This window comes from Perissodus microlepis, chromosome 1 (assembly GCF_051167445.1).
Source record: "Perissodus microlepis isolate ML-2025 ecotype Zambia chromosome 1, ASM5116744v1, whole genome shotgun sequence".
In the NCBI taxonomy this organism is placed as follows: domain Eukaryota; kingdom Metazoa; phylum Chordata; class Actinopteri; order Cichliformes; family Cichlidae; genus Perissodus; species Perissodus microlepis.
Window position 1 is genome coordinate 36,913,462 of NC_140461.1, and position 19,089 is coordinate 36,932,550.

Below are 19,089 nucleotides of genomic sequence, written 5' to 3' on the forward strand. Positions count from 1 at the left end.
CCCAGATGGAAATAGAGTTATCCAACTGAACTGTTTATCCCACTGTACATTTGAAATGAGGTAAAGTAGTGCTGTATTATTTTAAGTGTTCAGTGTTTTTTGCTTGCCATCAGTCTGACAGTTGCAGGGAAGAAGCTGTTGAAAAGCTGCTGTTGTTCTGTGTGTGATGATGCCGTCCGCTCTGTTGTGTCTGAGCAGAGAGTGAGCTGGATGGTGCGAGTCCCTGATAATTCTCTGCTCTTTTTCAGCAGCGTTGTTGTGTACAGAGAGTACATGGAAGGAGGCTCTGTCCCTATGATCCTCTCCGCAGACTTTATGACCCTTTGCAGAGCCTTCCTCTCTGCCTGTGTGGTGGTCCCGTACCAGACAGTGATGCCTGTGGTGAGGATGCGCTCTACAAGTCCTCTGTAGGCCTGGGTGAAAAACAAACACTGGAACAGTATCAGTCATGGATTGTTCTCTCCAAAGCCCAAACCTAAACATTACTAAAGCAGTGTGGGAAAATCTGGACAGAGAATGGAACAAAAGTCAGCCAACGTCCAAAGAAGAGCATTGAATGTCCTTCAGGAACCCTGCAGAACTATTTCTGAAGACTACTTAAATAAATTGCAACAGAGTTCTAAGAGAGTTCAGGCTGCATTGAAGAATGGATGTAGCCATACAAAAAATCTCATTTAGTATTTCCATTCATGCTTGCATGTTTCAGTAAAGTGCTGCACCTCATTTCCATTCTCCTCTAAAAATATTAAGAAATGAAGGGCATGGAAGAATGGAAGAAAAGCTTGCTCTGTGCACTGAAACAATCTGCAGAGGTTCGTGGGTTATCTCTCTGTGAGGAAAAGCTATAAATGTGCCTGAAAAAGCCTGAAACACATGAAACCCATCACTCACTATGAAACGTCAGCTGACTGACCCTTGGAATCAGCAAAGAGCTATGGAGCGATAGTATCAGAGCAATCCCTCGGACTGCATTCTTCTGGACAGAGAACTCTGATATTGTCCACTGGGATTGCCATACCTATCACAGCTGCACTCTTCTGCTTCTTCTCAACCACCATTATGTCTGGCTAGTTGGCCAGTATGTCTGACTGGAACTTAAAGTCCCACAGGACCTTAGCCCTGTTCTTCTCAACCACTTTTGGCGGTGCCTCCCATCAGGAATTGGAGAACTGGCCTATTCTGTGCTTCTCTGATGTTGGCTTCCAGCCTCCTTCTCCGGGGAGAGACGTCCTGTACCATTTTTTTTAAACATGTTATTGCCATGTAATTCAAAATGAGCTAATATCTGTCTCAAAATGGCGCTTTTTTTCAGTTAATCATTTTGATCATTTTGTATGTTTTTCTGTATTGTGTTGTGAATAAAATATAAGTTAATAAGATTTGCAAGTCATTGAATTTTTACTTACATTTAACAGTTTCCCAACTTTATTAAAGTTGGGTTTATATACATATAGAACTGTACTCGATCTAAAATATGATGACCATTTGAAATTTACATCCTGGCTGTAGGTGAGTGAGTGCTCCCAAAAAATCCCCCCCAAAAAGTCTTGAAAGTGGAAGTTCTTGATTGTTATTATATTAGTGGTATTATATTCTACGGTGCTATTCAGGAAAGTGAGGCAGAGACAGTGGTCATCCATGGCAAAGACTATAAAATATATATATAAAAATATATGTACATACATTTTTACAGCATATTGTGTTCTGTGTCCTGATTGGCTGTAGACCATTGTAATCAGTCTCGTGCCGTGTCTCCTGTACTGTACAGAATGTGTTCAGTTTGTCAAATTTACATAAATCTTTGATCCTAGCAGTGTGACTCTGCTGTACTGTAAGTTTGTAAGTTTTCTCCCCAACAAACACAACAATGTTGACGAAACATTTTGCACCATCAAAGGCAGCTGCAGGTGCCTTTGGTTTAATTCTATAATACTGGACTTATTTTTCTACGAAGGTTTGAACTTTGAGGGTGTTTAAACAAGAGAGAAAAGTGTGAAAATGTTCATGTCTGTCTGAGAAAAGTGTATAAAGTGTGTAAAGAGGAGTTTTACAGCCCCCGGATCCAGGGAGGGCCTGTTTTGTATGAGCCTGGGCCACATAAAGCATATAAACCAAACCATAATCAGGCCAGATATGGCATGCCATCACATAAATAGTGCCATCATTGCCAGGCCTAGCCAACATCTGGTTGACATGCACCCTGCCATGACGCCAGTCAGTCAGAAGTATCAGCTTGACTCCAGATCCGGGCCAGACCTGTCTGCTATGTGGGCAGAGGCTACAGAATGTGAATGACGTTCAGCAGCTTCAAGCAACTATAGTAGAAACTTTACTTCCAGGTGAGTGATTGAAGCGACTGCTAATGAGAGACTCTGTTGATGACCTGCAGTAAATAATTTAGAGGGTTAACTAAACAACCAGAGCCTGAATGTCCAAGCAACCAGCCACCAGCTCCAAAGAAATGTGAATCGCATAAAAGTCCTCCTGCAATATTTCTGACTTCCACACTCTTCTGGTGTTTTGTGGCACCATTCTTAAGCCAGTTGTGACAACATTTAATAATCTTCTCCCAATAGAAGTTTATTAAAAGAAAAAGTTTTAGGCCTAATTTTTAAGTTAGTGTCTGAACACTGAAACAGACTTAGGAAATGTTTCTGTAGCAGGTTATTCTGATAGCTGAGGAGCCTCTATCTGTAGGAGGACTCTGGGAAGTGCTCCGTTGGGATAATATGGTGTTAGGATTTCTTTGAGATATTCACATTTTATTAAAATCACTTCAGGAGTTAACATGGAGGCAGTGTTGTAAGAAAATTTCCAGTTGTTTTCTGATACAACTGAACAAGCCAGTTAACTGTTTTTTGCTGCTCTGAATTTATATTCGAATATCAGCTGTGAAGGACCTTTTTGCAAACCTCTAACTCAATCATCATTTCATCTTTTCAGTCTTACAGATGTACTCAAAATAAAAAAAAAAGCTCTTTTCACATTTGGTCGAGATGTGTTTCTTCAAACTGAAATGCTGTGAGTTGTGTCTTTACAAGTTCTGGTTGCCATAGAAACAAGGTTGTTAGAGCCTGGAGCGGCACACTTTTAGAAAGTTTGAAAACATAATAAGCGAGGAAGAAGAAAAAGATAACATAAGAAAAGTGAACCAATAACTCTTTTTGAAAAGTCTTCAACAGACAGCCATGTCTTCGAGGCCCAGAAGCCAGAAGCAGTTTTCACAGTAAGTTTTTGTGGAGTGTTTCTACTGTTTTTCTATGTGAAGCCCGATTCGGTAAATGATGTATGCTAATTACTTTTTACTGTTCTTGCAGGAACACGTGTGGTTTGGGGGAAAAGAAGAAAACCCATGATCAGAGTGTTGTCCTGTGTGAAACACTGAAGGGAGAAAGACAGCTGGCAGGGCTTAAAGCCAAGGATGAGGAAGGCACACAGGTGTGAATTTGTCACTGGCATTTCTGGCAGTTTAAGGTTTATCAGGTAGCCAGTGTTAATGGTACATTCATAGATACTATATAAAAGACAAAGTGAAGCTAATGTGGCGTTTTGTGTGTTGGATTTTTGAACTCATTTTTACTCAGTATTTAGGTGTCTGAGTTATTAGTTCAGATAATTGGTTATAATTTGAGTTTTGCCATTTTCATTCGTCTTTAACGCTCTGGTTTCACGTTACAGTTTTGATGTCTTTGTCTTTAGTCCTTTGTTCTTGTTGTTTGTGTTTAATATTTCTATTTCCATTTTTAGGCCAGTTGTCTGGGTTCTGTTCTTGGTTATGGTTTATTCGTATTTAATTCCTTTATTTTAGTTATCATGCGTCCCCTGTGTTCCCCGGGCCATCTTGTTGATTTTCACATGTTTTGTTGCTTCCTGTTTTATTTTGTTAATCTGTCTCCATCTTGTTTTCTCCTGGTTAGTTTCAGCTGTTTTCCCCAGTGTTTTTCATTTCCCCCGATTACCCCAATGTGTAATTAAACCTCTGTTTGCATTTGTTCGTTGCTGCCTTGTACTGTTTACCCGCCTGTGTGGCCTGGCCCTAGTTCAGCTTCACTTGATATCTCTTCAACACAGATGTTTTGGATATGAAGCAGTTGTTTCTTGAGAGTCTGTTGATAGCTTTATGTCCTCAGTTTTAAGCTCTTTTCAAACACACGGTTTCACCATAAGTACCCTTGAGGCCTACTGTCCTGAAAGTCATCACAAGTATTCCCTTAGTAACGTAAACCTTTTCTACTTTGTGTGCATTTCTGTAGGAGCTAAAAAGTTTGAAGGAGCAGACAAAAGAGCTGCAGGATGACATTAATAAAATACAGGAGCGCTTTCATGAAGCTTTTGTTGAGGTACTGTAGAAGACCATTTCACACAAGCTGAATTTCAGTTTTATGGTTGGATCGAAACTCAAATTGGACCTGAAACTGTGTAGGATGAAGATGCTGATGATGCTCTGGAGGAAGCGAAGGCAGACAGCAAAGAGTTCATTCAAAAGGAGGCAGAGTTAGAGAGATTAAAGAAAGAGTATGCTGAACTGATGGAGAGGAGAGAGGAGCTACAGCATCAAGTTCAGAGGCACTCAATGTACAAGCACTTCATGGAGTGTGTGCTTAAAATAACAAAGGTACAGTATTTTTATTTCATGCTAACAGTAATCAGTTCATTTAAATAATGTCTTTATTGTCAGTGCACATGCATATTGTGTGTATATATATATATATATTTTTTTTTTTTTTGGACTTTTGGATCCAAATCATTTTCACCCCTCAGCTGTTCCAGGCTAATGGGATATTGTCGCTACCTCTTGGAGCGGGTGGGCGGCGTGGACAACTTGGTAAATGTAATAACTTGGCGACAAATATGAGGAGACATATGATTTTGAAATTCATACCATAGCTGATCTACTACGTCATTATTTTTTTTTACCCTTATCTGTGTTTCTATTGTCCTGAACCGTCTGCCAGAGGACAGACTTTCAAACAAAGTGACCAGGGTGGGATGAACGTCTCATTATGGTGTTTTAATTTTAATTTAATTATTAATGTCCTACTTTGAGGCAATAGGAATTGTCAAAGACTTTCCAGGTGAGAGACAGGCATCTGATGATCTTCTGGGTGATGATGAGGACCCTTTAGAGCACTTTCTTCTCTGATGCTGTGCAGCTGTCAAATCTCATACAGATTAAATATGTCAATCTGCACTTTATGGAGCAGCAAGAGAAGGACACCAGTTGTTTTTTAGCTGACTTGGTTCTTTCAGAGGATCCTCGGGACAAGAGCAGGGACATAGAGACTGGCCCCGGTGTGGTAGAGGGTTAGCCCTGATGCTGGGGGAGACGTTGTCCAGTGTATCTGCTCTCCTTGTAGCTGATGGAATTTAGGAATAACTGCTATTAAATCAGCGTGGCTGAAGTCGTTGCTATGATGGGAACAGCCTTAGGATACATACTGTGACTGTGTGATGCAGATGAACAAGAGCCAAGTTAGCATCAGCATCTGGTGGAATATACGCAGCAGTTATCACAACAGTACCAAACACTGTTTCAGAAATATCTCAGATATCAAATATCAATATTTGACTATTTATCCATCCATCCATTCATGACTCCCATGTTAAAATACCAGCTTTACAGTATTAAAAAGCATACAGTTAGAGTCTGCAGGAAAATGTAGTCCCAGTGCTGTGTTGAGACAAGCACAGGTGAACTATTATCAGTCTAATAGCAGAACCCACAAGCTAAACAAAATACAAAAAGGGGAACACCGGAAACTAACGGCTAACGAGGAAGAGGAACAAGAAGCAAAAACAGACAATGAGATGAAAACATAGGGGAAGACAGAAGGGTGAGTGAAGGAACCGCTGAAAGTCAAAGTGGAAAATGAGACTGGGAAAAGTAAAACTAACAGTAACCATGCAGAACAGGGAATACCGAAATAAAACAAGGATAAAACAATCTGCGGAGCCAATCAAAGGTTGCTTTTTGTATGAAAACGTGTGGGGAAAACCTGCTGTGTGTCAAACTCCAGCACAGAGAGCACAGAGCACCATCCATAAGCATTGTATCAATTATTAATGATGATAATAGTGATGTTAAACAGTGATTCCTCCACCAAAAACACTGAAGATAAAGCTGCAAGCAAAGCTGTGTGTATGTCTGTGTGTTACAGTTTGAGGATGCTGAGGCTCTCGCAGACTACACAGAGAGTCTGCTCCATTTTCAAGATCAGTTCTACCAGAAGGAGATGAAGTTGCAGGATGACGTCGACCAGCAGAAGAAAGCACTGTTAACCCTGCAGGACCAGCACAACTTGGTGGTAATGCAGAAAAACAGTCTGCTGTCTCAGCTCCAGACCGAGCTAGAGAAGACTCAGGCCGAAGCTCTCACATGGGTACCGGACACAATCCTGGATCACAGTCCTGCAGCAGAACTAAGGCTAGGTCAAATATACACTGTGAATGGCATTATGTGTTGCTGTCTTCATACAGGAACAAAAGTGGAACCACATTCAGGAAACAGCTGCAAAGAAGACACTAGAACTGGGAAAGATTAAGATGGCGATCCTAAACCTCTATGAAATGACAGCAGGTGCCATAGGAGAAAAGGAAGGAGTTGATATGAATGACACAGAGACGCAGCTGAACCAGGTAAACTCGCAGATCGGTTACTGACAAAGAGCTAGAGCAGCAGGAAATGATCAACATAACCGCCTGTGCCCTACCTTCTTCTTATAGCTGCAGATGTTCTCTGAGGATGAAAATGACATACTGAAACAATATCAAGCCAGACTTCATGCAGCCAGCGATGGAAAGAAGCCAAACAAGGACAAAGGGAACACAAAACCCAGAAAAAAATGAACACATATTCAGTTTCTTGGCATACCGAATCATTTATTACTTCAAATAAAGGTTGAAAATATTGAGGTTTTTGAGCTGTTTTCAAACTGAATATGACTGAATAGTTAATATTTTAGCTAGGACAGGTAACTTCAATAACACCTGAAAACTCAATTCCATGTGCAATCAGCAGCTGATTAGTTACTTTGGAAAGGCTCCTTAGTTTGTCTTCCTGGCTGTATTTATTCAGTTAGCAGTGGTGGAGCTACTGTGACTGGTTTTAATTTATTTATTTTGTTTTTCAATCCAGTGCCTGTTTTATTAAACAGTAGAATCAGGACATATATGTGAACCCAGCTGTCATCCTTAGTAGGCTGACACCTCAGACACACGCTCCACGTCTTAATGTTACAGTATTTAGGATGTGCACTCTCAGTGACATCAAAAGGAGGCAAAACCTCATTATGTAGTCCTCATAATAAAGCAACTTGAGGCAATTGTAGTTGTGAATTGGCATTACATACATATACATACATATACATACAATACTGTATATCCAGAAAGCCTACATGCAGATGGTTTTGGGTGTCCACGTAACTGTTATGCAAATCATTGAAAACACAGAGGACAACACTGCCACCCTGTGGACATCAAAGAGTATTTATTTACTCAGTGAACGAGCCCATTTATTTTCTTGGGCTGGTTAGACGTGCTTCTAATTAATAGTTAAGTAGAAGCATGTTGGATATTTGCTGAGGTTGATGCATCTCCTAATCACAAGATGTTTACTCAGAATGCAGCAAAGCTCACACACAAAGGCACAGCCATGTGAATACAGTCCAGTGCAGTTGTGAGTAACACATCAGTGTAGATGTCTGTTGAACTAATAAAAATGTGACATGAGATTGTTTTTGGTGTCATTTCTAAAGCTCCCAGTCAGCAGAACTACACAGAAACCAAGAACAAAAATCAATGAACTCAGCTGAGAGGTGGAGCATGTGCAAAAGAAGAAGCTGCTACATTTTGGTGCTGATGGACATTTGTGACATGGCGTTGGCCTTACTGGCCTTAATGTTTACGCTCTTAGAGATTCCTTCTTGTCTGCTGCTGTCGTTTCATTAACAATCTCAGATATTTACAACACATATTTGATTTTGCTCAGAGTGAACACAAAGAACCAAAGACTCATTCAAGAACAGGAAAGAATGAATGAAAACCTGATTCTGTGGAATAGTGCAAACGATTCTCTGATCATCTAATCATGTAGCAGAAACTCAGTGCCTTTAGGGATACAAACATGTTCAAGGCAACCTGCTGAAGAACAAAATAAGCATCGGTATGAGAAAGAAGAGTGATTTAAGTGACTTTGAGTGTGAAATTGCTGATCTACTGAGTTTTTCCACATGACCTCTGTAGGGTTTACAGAGAATGATCTGAGAAGGAGGAAATATCCAGTGAGCAGCAGTTCTCTGGGTGAAAACGGCTTTTTGATGCCAGAGGTCAAAGGAGAGGGCTCGGCTGCATCAAGCTGATAAGAAGGCAACAGTAACTCAGAAATGCCTCTTTACATCCAAGCTATGCAGAAGAGCATCTCTGAGCACATTGAGCCTTGAAACGGATGGGCTCCAGCAGCCAGAGACCATATCTGGTGCCACTCCTTTCAGTTAAGGACAGGAAACCCAGGCTACAGCTCTCAGGGGCTCAGCAGAATATTGCAAAAACATTGCCTGGTCTGAGGAGTCCTGATGTCTGCTGTGACATTTATGGCAGGGCCAGAATTTAGTGTAAACAGCGTGACTCCTTCCTGCTGCTCCCGGTGTAATGATGGACATTTTCTTGACATAATTTGGATCTCTTAGTACCACTGAGCACATCTTACCTGAGTATCGTTGCTGACTGTGTCCATCCCTTTATGACCACGTATCCTTCTTCCAATGGAAGAAGGATACGTGGTCATAAAGGGATGTAACCCCACTCAGTCTCTATGTCCGGTGCTGTATGAGTAAAACTCTCTGGACTCGAGATGGGTAGAGCTCAGGCGTGGTTTATTCCCCTTTTGTGAGTCTCTGCAATAACATTGGACATGAATAACCATGGGTTTCCAGCAACAGGATTCCGCCCAAACTATCAAGAGAAGTTTCAAATTATTAGACACAGTCTCCTCTAGCTGTTAGCCGCTAGCTCAGCGTGTCCATTTTTCCTACCGTCTAACCCATTAATTTCAAAACAAGATCATAAAACTGAAATCTACTCAGATGCTACTGTATGGGCAGTTCATGCTGTTAATGCACTGTCATGTTAACCTCAATGAGGATTTTCAAATATGTTTTAAACTCTGAGGAAGAACTTACCACAGCAAAAGCTTCATTGCCACTAACGGGATAAGATTAGGGAAAACCAGTTTACCAGTAGCAGACTTTTAAAATCAAATCTTTCAAAATAAACCCATGGTTGCGATCCCAAGTTTAACAGGAATTTAACCACAACAAAACCATGTTCATTCTTTTACATCATTACAATAGCAAGTACAACCTTCAGCTGGAGACCCAAACGCATGATTTGTGTAACTGTGTATTTAGATGCTGTATGTGTGATGATGTTCGTGCAACGTTTAAATGAGATTGATCCACCTGTTGGGGAGGAGAGAGGGTACATATGCAACAAGAATATTATTTTTATTATTAATATTTTATATTGTATTTTTATTAGTACATTTCCAAAACTTTAAATTCCAGTTGAGAAAAATTAAAAACAGACATTTTAATCATTTCTCGGCTTGACGTCGCTCTTCAGCATATCCATGAACAGCATCAACACACTGCTCTAAATGTTTCTGTCCAGTCAGGCACTAAAACTATCCAGTCATGAAGCTTCAGGAACAAACAAATCAAACCAGTTAGATGCGGCCTGAGTGAATCTGGGCTCAGTCTGTCTTGCGTTTCTGTGCAGGGTAGCCAATCAGATGTTAGGTATCATCTGATGATGAGCAATAAAAATGATTATTTATTAATTATTTTATGATGCAGATACAGGCACCATCAAATAATTATGTTAAATGAAATTAATTATGCATTTAATATATTTATTTTAATTAATTAATAATATGTATTTATTGTTTATGTATTTCCAACTTGACTAGATCAATGACACTTTTGATGAACTAATTGTGCGCGCAGTTATTTCATTCTGGCACTCTCGGCGCTCCATACCTCTCTGCCTGCATCCCTGCACTGCAGTGTTTTTCCAGCAGATGTCGGCAGCAGAAAGCCCAGTTACTGCTTCTATGCTGGTGTTTGCGTCTCCACCGGGACAGCTGTTGTCGGAGGTTCTGTTTCTTTAAGGCCGGATCGTTTACAGCTCACACACGGCTGACGATCGGCGCCTGCGTCTTCTCCGCTGCCGCTGCTTGGATCGCGGACCTGGAGGGTTTCTGTCCCGTCCGTGTGCTCCTGTGTGCGTATGTATGTGCTGTGTCTGATGGTAACCCATGGATTGACGGAGGGGGAGGCTATTGTTACCAGCCCGGTGGCTTGTTCTGCTGCAGCTGCACTTTCAGCAGAGAATGCCCAAAGCAAACGGAGCGGTAACTGCACGGATAGCGCAGGAATACACCAGAGAATCAAGGTAATTACAAGCGTATTTGTTTCTTTGTAGCCATGCCCCAGCTTTGTTTCTTATTCTCTGTGGAGTAATAATAATGAATAAAAACGAGGTCTCGCGCGAGGCTGTAGAATGGTGTCAAATCACGGCATCGCGCGCGGCTCGTACTATCGGAGGCTGTGGGTTTGTTTACCAGCGCTAAATGACACTTTGAGCCGCTACAAAGGTCCTGATGTCAGCGAAACACGTCCACACCGTGGGCAGCATCCTTCAGCAGCCTGGCCCTGCGCGTGTCTGGGATGGAGACACTGAAGGCAGCGGCAGCAGCTCTCGGGCCTGCTGGGAGAGCTTCGAGAATACAGTGAAGTTATTCAACATTTTTCCTGACAGCTGAAAGCAGAAGCACTGTTCAGATATTCATTACGCTTTATTATACTGGTGTATTTCTGCTACTCCTGTTTGTCCTGAAATGATAACCCGTAACATTGTACTCTCTGAGTCTCACATAGTTTTCGCCCGGTTTCACAACATTTGTGGGTCTTATTAAGTCTTTATTGGCTTAATAACTGCCTCACTCACTGATACACATTCTGCACAGTAACTCACACGTGATGCATATTAGTAACCACAAACACAATACAGCGGTTAGGTCTTAAATTGAACCAGTGTATGCCAGTTCTTGAATACTGAGGACATGAATATTTTTCTAATCATTGTACATTTCCAAGATGGGGTGTTTTAATTTTTCTGGAGCACAGGAAAAAAAAGAGATTCTGTTTGTGAGGTTTCGCTGGGAAGATGTAAAAGTTTTATTTATCCAGTTTGAAACCAATGAAAAAGATCAACAAAGTGCAAAGTTTCCATTGTACTTTATTAGCTAATAGATGAGGAGTCTGTAAATGTTTTACAGTCTTCAGAGAGAATCATCAAGAGTAGGCTCCAGACCATCAAGGGCTAAAAAAAATCCCTAATTCACTGGGTGTTCTTTATCTTTAGTAATTCAAGTAACTGCACAGGAACCTGAGTCATTCAGTTACAAAACATTTAAGTATGTCCTGCTGTACTCACTTTGTGTTGGAATTCTCTCTCACACTCTCTCCTTCTCTTTAGAGCTCCAATGATGCTTACTCCTAAATTAAATGGCATTTGATCAAATTCCCAGGCTTGTGGTCCACCAGGAAGTTTTTAACCACAGGGCTCCCAGTCAACATAAAGTACCCGGGGACGGATGGATATTCACTTTATGTAAAAGTCCAAACCTCAGATTTTAAAATTACAATGGCAGTGACCATTACAGTTCAAACTCTATGTGCTTAACACAGGAAACACAAACATTAGACCTGTGTAGGTTTGTATTGTTTTAAGGCAGGGAAAAAACCCAAAGTAAACTTTACAAAGAAATAAAATGCAAGTTAACACACACACACACACACACACACACACACACACACACACACACACTTCCAAAGAACAGGACCACACTTACTGAAATCAACGTCTGCACACTTTGATCTAGAAATAGTTAAAAGATCTGCAGTTTAGAATATTACAGAACATTTGTTACATTTTGGTAGGAACTTGTCCTGGTGACCTTATTGCTATCATTATCAAAAGTGAGATCGCTGTCCAAATCATGCTAAGGTTTCTGACTAGCACACTGTGTTTCCGACACACGTCTGAGATTTTAGACCAACAAAAATGTTTCAGTTTTGTCTCAAGTTTGCCTTCAGTTCTAAATGTCTCAGGTTTTGAGACATCCAGACATCAGCACAGATAATTTGTGAACAGAGGTTAGATCATCAGAAAAAAAAAAAAAAATTAGTAGTAGTTTATAGCCAATAGTTTTCTGTATAATATGAAGTGAAAGTTGAATAAATATGATTGTGGGTTGAGAAAAAAAAATATAAACTAGACAAGCTAATCTAGAGGAATCCAAGGAAGAAGCACGACACTCTAAACAGGAATAACAGCTCCGTGTTAAACCTGTGAGATTGAAGTCTTCATCAGTTACAAGCCTAATCCAATCAGAATATGTCATTTTTTTATATTGTTCTCTAAAGTTTGGGAGGTCAGAATAAAAAAAAATTCTATTTGACAAAAAAGAGTTTAAACTCCTCCACATGATATTAAATGAACACACCACTTCTTTAATATTGAATATGACTCAATATGTTAATATGTTTTGATTCAGTACGTATCCTGATAGAGTAATCTTAGCTAGTTTCATTTGTGAAACTGAGCTTATGACATTAAAATTAGCCGATGCAACCAAACACTTTATGCACCCGCAGTAATTTAAATGTGCAGAGGGCAAAATGTGACTCATTTCCCACTTTCAACAATCCTACCTCCGACCATGAACCACTTCAGCAAAAAACTTGGTTCAAGTCCAGCTCCCAAGTCTCCACTCGGAGGTTTATTAAATAAAGCTCAGCGTGTATTCTGAGAGTAAAACACAGCCTGCAAAGGCAGAGTACATGTTCATCAGTCAGGTAGTGTGAAAGGGTGCAGTCCCGTCTCTGTTCCCTCTCCTAGGTTGAGTCTCCACCCTTTGTGCTGGGTCTCCTGCCAGAGCTCGTCTGTGATTTAGTGCGCTGACCACATGCAGCCGCTGCCATATGTTTCAGAGGACAGCTCATATTTAAAGCTTCAGTGCCCATTCCTTGGTAGCCTCTAGATGAAAGTCGTTAAACGTTTTTTGGTTACAAGCCACCATCTTAGAACAGATGGGAAAGAAAGTCTTCAGACAACAGCAACACAGCAGAAAGGTAGCATCCTGCTACCTACTGGGTAAAAACATACATTCAGTTCACTTTGCATAGTCAGACGCTCAGTTTGCTCTCTGTGTCATTTGTTTATAAAAACTCAACAGGACACAAGGAGGTCAAATGGACTCAAATATAAAATGGCCTGCATTTGTATAGCGCTTTTTCTAGTCCATAGGACCCCAAAGCGCTTTACACTACATTCAGTCATTCACCCATTCACACACTGGCGATAGCAAGCTACATTGTAGCCACAGCTGCCCTGGGGCGCACTGACAGAGGCGAGGCTGCCGGACACAGGCGCCACCGGGCCCTCTGACCACCACCAGTAGGCAAACATGGGGTTAGTATCTTAAAAGTAAAGTAAATTCTGTTGCTACAGTGTGACACTACAGTGTGACACTACAGTGTGACACTACAGTGTGGCATTTTTGTCTAAATATCAGAGCTACACTCTTAAGGTGGATCCTTTTTGTGGACTTTTTAAACCAAGAAGGAGCCATCAGTGTTACGTGTCCACACTTCTGCACGTCTGCTGTTTGGCTGCTCAAAGCTCTTTGTTTCTCTTTGTTCAGGCTTTGACAAACACAGATTTTCACTGCATAATCCTGCTTTGGGGTTTTCCCTAATCCAGATGATTTGCGTTGTCCTGCAATGTGTCCGGATCATCACTCCAGGTCTGTCACTGGTGTAGAGCCAAACAGAGGATGCAGATTAAGCTGGATTAATACCTCTGCTGCTTTGTTTGATGATGAAACATCAGTCAGAATCCAGCTTCAGCCGAGTGAGGTTCATTTTTTAAAAGTGGCTCAAATAGATTATGCTAGGGCGTACTGGTAATTGTACTACACTGCATTTTGTGTATTGTCATTACAAAGCAGGTTAACATTGCTAATTGAGCAGTGAAGTAAAGTGAGGCTTCAGCTGGTCTCCCACGACCCATGCTTCGTGTTGCACCTGGCCTTGTGGTTGCGATGCCTGAAGGCCAAAAGTAATAATCAGATGCCCAAAAGTATATAGTCATGAAAATATGGCGATGGCCGAGGATGTGGTTCAAGATCAAAACTATGGAATATTAATATTTTTGTGCTGTGTTTTTTTTATTTTAGGCCAAAAATGTTACTTTCTAGACAAAAAAATGTCACCCTGGCAGGAGCCTGTTTTGGGGGTCCTGTGTGTGTGTGTGTGTGTGTGTGTGTGTGTGTGTGTGTGTGTGTGTGTGTGTGTGTGTGTGTGTTGTTCGGTTGTTCTTAGTAAAACCGATGCTTTTGTAAAGATGGGGAGAGTTGGAGGCTGCATGCCCCGATAGGAAACTTTATTATATTTTATTTGTGTTTTTTTATCCAAAAAAGGAAAATCAGAATCAAAGTTCGACTTACAAACGCTCCACCTCAGCGTGAGACCCCGAGAGAGTCAGGTGTGACTTTGCACAGTTTGGTCAGTGTGGGTGAAATTCTCTCTGATTCACGGTGCGACCCCGAGATGGAGCTCCTCCCCAATCCACCAATGAAACCATTTAAAACAGAGGTGGCCTTAGCTTTTACCAATGAGAAAAACCACTGATCAATAAAGCAATTTTAGAAAGGCAGGCTCTCGCTTCAGCCACTAAGGACGGTTTTGATCTGACCAATGAGCTGAATTTGCGGCCTTCTGACGAGTAAAGCGCGTTTTTTTAAAACCAAGACAGCTTTGCAGATGCTGCAGAAAGTCCTTACCAGCTGCCCCACAACTTTACCAGTGTTGTTGGTCTCCTCACCACATTCAGGCGTTTTTCCACATAAAACATCGCTCTCGCTTCGGTACGACCGTCTCACGCTGAGGCGGAGCGTTTGTAAGTCTAACTTTTTTGGATTAAACAAACAAAATGTGTCCATCGGGGCACGCAGCCTCCAACTCTCCCCATCCTTACAAAAGCACTGGCTTTACCAAAAACAACCTTTTTACTGTGGTTTAACACAGTTTCACAGATGCACACACACACACACACACACACACACACACACACACACACACACACACACACACACACACACACACACACAGGTTTCTGCCAAGGGAACATTTTTTTGTCTAAAAAGTAAACTTTTTGGCTTAAAATGACCACAGCACAAAAATATGAATATTCCACAGTTTTCGTTTCTGTCTCAAACCACCTCTTCATCATCCTCATCCATCGCCATATTTTCATGATCACATATTTTTGGGCATCGGATTATTGCTTATTACTGAGTTATGAAATATCATAATTTTATGATAGTCATCAAAATGATAACTGCCATTAACTTTTATTACTTCCTAAATCATTCGACGGGGGGCATAAATCACTGACCTGCAGAAGCGTGACTTTGTTTTGCTCAGTTTCATGAAACAGAGAGGGAACATTTTCTCGGTGGCTTCCGTTTATTGGATTTAAGTCAAATTATGAAATGTACTGTATTGTTTTCTTATTACTATTACTTATTAGTACTAGAGGCTGTATAAGTTAGAAGAGTATGTATTGCTCTTTAAACAGGCCTTGTCATGTCACAGTTTGGCACAGGACCTTGGTGCGCCTGTATATGAGCACTTATACTTTTACACCTTCACACAGCTCTTCAATCCAGCTGACAGACAAATGCACAGTACACTCACCATAACCTGCTTTCAGATCGCTAAATCAATTACCACGTCTCAGATTTTATTGGCCTTGCTTTGGTACAGGATATTTCCTGAGTTCAGATCCGCAGGGATAAAAAAGCTCTTGTTGGAAAAACTACAGTTTTCTACTTTACCGAGCTTGTTCAGTCCTATAGACCAGTGTTCCCCAACCCCCGGGCCAGGGACCGGTACCAAACAACTCACGGACCGGTGCCAGGCCACGAGACTTGAGAAATGTATGGTTTTCAGGGGTCTTATCTGTTTTTATGATTATTTTAGCATTTTTCCCTGGGTCTTTTCCTGTGTTATGAATAAATCTTCTTTTTTCTGGTACTGGTTTTATTTTATTGTATTCATCTGCGACTCCGTGGTGCAAAAAAGGTTGGGGACCGCTGCTTTAGCACGTTTCTAGTGCAATTTTGCAGCTGATATTTTAAAGCCCCACTATGATATTGTTCTACTAAATCCAAGGCAACCATCTACTGATGTGTTTATTCTCTTTAAAACCAAAGCATGCTTCAGGTATACCAGCTCATCGTGCTGTTAGTCACATCTAGCCGTGTTATTTTTTCATCGTCAGTTGTTGTTTTGTCTAGTTTATGCAAATCTTGCTCTTCCTTTTTTCCGTAGATATTGACATGAAGAAAGACATCGAGAGTCTAATCGCAGAAGAACGAGCTGATATCATCTTGAAGTATGCTACGGTGAGTTTACATTGTCACTTGTGTTTTCGTTCGTGTCTTGGAAGAAGAGTTCTCACATGGTTCATTTTGGGCTTAACAAAAAAACAAAAGGACAAAAATTCAAATGTCTTCTTGTGTTTTCTTTGTGTGCAGCACATTTCTGCATGTGTGGAGGACAACAAGTGTGTATGTGTGTGGGTGGATGTGAGTATGCTGGCAAAGTGCATTAATAACATGTTGTGTAATAATATGTTTATGCCTGTGGTGCGATGTCTCGGAGAACGAAGACCACAGATATTGATTGTGACTGCAGTGGAAACTAACATTAAAAGCAGCCATTAATAACTAAACGGACACGATTCATTACATCCTTTCCTCTTGATTAGTCTTCAATGGACTGAGAAGAAAGCCATCCACTGTACACATGTAGTACAGGTTATGTACTACATGTACAGGCTGAGTTTTAGAGTCCCGCTAATGATCCAGATACCTCGACTTTGGGAATTTAATGATCCACCTATTCTTCAGTCTGAGCAAGAAACTGGAAATCATTCTTTTATCCAGGAAGCAAAATCAGGCTTCAGGTCTACAGTAAAAAGTCTTGACCATGGACTTTCATATGAACGACCGGTGTAGCCACCTAAATGTTATCTATCGAGTCGCTGACTAGGGCTGGGCCATATTATACCGTTCACGGTAATACCGGTACAATGTTAGGCAAAGATAAGAAAATGAAATATCGCGATAGAATATGGGTAAAATGCGCATGCGCAGTGGCTTTGTTTTCATACACACATGGCAGAAAAAGCATGGCAGCGACAGAGAATGAGAAGGGTGAAAGCGGATCGTTGAATGAAACGGATGAACTAGAACTGGTTTGTAAAAATGTTACAACCTCAGTGGTGTGGAACTGGGTTGGTTTTCAGCCGTCAGATACCCAACAAAGCACAATTTTTTGTAGAACATGCAAGCGGGCCGTCGTGACGAAGGGAGGAGACGATAAACCTATTTCATCATTTGAAGCAGAAGCGCTTGTTGGAGTACAACAAAGCTGTTAAAGCACGTGAAGAGGCGTCCGCTTCAACTAGCGTGGTGGTGAGACCAAAGAAGCTGACTCAACAAATAATCGGCGTAGCTTTAAATAGCTGCATGCCTTGTGACACAAGTAGCAAACGTTGGGGGGAACTAACTAATGAACTAAACTAATATAAACAGCTGCTTGTTTAAGTGAAAATAAATCAATGTTTTGGGGTTTTTTGCACTAATAAAGTTGTGGAGTTGTAAAGCACTCGCGTCAATTATATCGTCAGTTATATTGTTATTGCAAGTTTTCAAATATATATCGTGACAAATATTTTTTGCCATATTGCGCTGCCCTATCGCTGACTACAGTTCTGAGTTTAGCTTTTTGTGTGTGGCCATCTTGGTTTTTTTCTGAGCGAAAAGTTAACATATTTGGAGCTAGCTAGTAGAGGTGGGAATCACCATACATCCCACGATACGATATTATCACAATACTTAACGCACGATACGATATTATTGCAATTTTTTTAAATATTTTGCGATATTCAAATTCTGTACATAAAGGTAAACTTTATCAATATTCATTTTATCTAATATCAAAGTCTCGCACTCAGTCTTTCTCTCATTTCAGTCAGTTTTATTGTTGACAAACTGAATGGTTTGTATTACAGTCTAGTCCAACTTAACTGAATGCAACCATCTGGTACAATTATAGCTATTCTGAACTATGCAATTTATGAAAATTGCATAGTTCAGCAACTGAAGAATTTGAAAGTAAATTAAAACAAAATATAATTTTACATTAAATAAAAAAGTTTTAAACTTAATTAAAATAAAACATGTCTTAAATAAAAATAAGTAAACTGTCATGTTTATTGCTGCCAAAAAAAAAGTTAAACACATTTGGACAGTGAAGGAATGTCAGGATTCTTGCTGAGAAAAAGGAGCTGATCAACATGCTCTGAAGTCAGAGTTCCAGTCCACGAAAAAATAGTTTGTAACAAAATATCGATTTCTGCTGTCCCTGTATCGATACATTATTAGCAAACAAAATATCACGATACTACACAGTATCGATTTTCCCCCCCACCCCTACTAGCTAGCTTGTTAATAATGTATTGAAATGTAAAACAGTCACTGCAGAGGTGCATGTTCGTGGCAATCCTCAGCACTCTGTCACCATGGTTCTTAACAAAATCAAAAAAACACTACTTTCTCTCACCATTACTGGGAAATATAACTCCTCATGACCACATCATCATAGGTGGTAACCATAACCCTACCTTAGCCTGAAGCGTTGGAGCAAGGCAAAACTGACTTTTTAAAAAAAACATATCAATGCTTTGATTTTCTCAGTTTGAATAATTGTTTTATTATGATTGCACAAGTGTTCGTGCTTTAAAAAAAAAGCTGTTGTAAGTAGGAAAGCTTCTCAAGCTGTAACATAGAAAAGGAGCTTTGGTCAGAGTGGTAAATGTGCTGATGCAGAGCTGAGCTGGGGCCGGGTGGGGTTGGTGATGCCACAGGTTAAATTTAGCTCAGCGGCTCGCAGTGAA

General features: G+C 40.6%; 2 protein-coding genes across 2 annotated transcripts in view; both read left to right on the forward strand.

Annotated features, from left to right (window-relative positions):
- Positions 1-2,982: 2,982 nt before the first annotated feature.
- On the forward strand, positions 2,983-6,891 carry LOC146394205 (coiled-coil domain-containing protein 42 homolog). Its single transcript, XM_084924724.1, has 7 exons — positions 2,983-3,226; positions 3,318-3,438; positions 4,254-4,340; positions 4,424-4,615; positions 6,159-6,380; positions 6,478-6,636; positions 6,724-6,891. The coding sequence occupies exons 1-7, from the start codon at positions 3,189-3,191 to the stop codon at positions 6,844-6,846; spliced, it is 942 nt and encodes a 313-aa protein (XP_084780850.1). The 5' UTR covers positions 2,983-3,188; the 3' UTR covers positions 6,847-6,891.
- A 3,176-nt stretch (positions 6,892-10,067) lies between these two features.
- LOC146394206 (USP6 N-terminal-like protein) overlaps positions 10,068-19,089 on the forward strand; it is a 29,783-nt gene continuing 20,761 nt past the window's right edge. The window contains exons 1-2 of the mRNA XM_084918688.1: positions 10,068-10,449; positions 16,458-16,531. Coding sequence (XP_084774814.1) covers positions 16,466-16,531 — 66 coding nt within the window. The 5' untranslated portion in view covers positions 10,068-10,449; positions 16,458-16,465. The remainder of the gene's footprint in view (positions 10,450-16,457; positions 16,532-19,089) is intronic.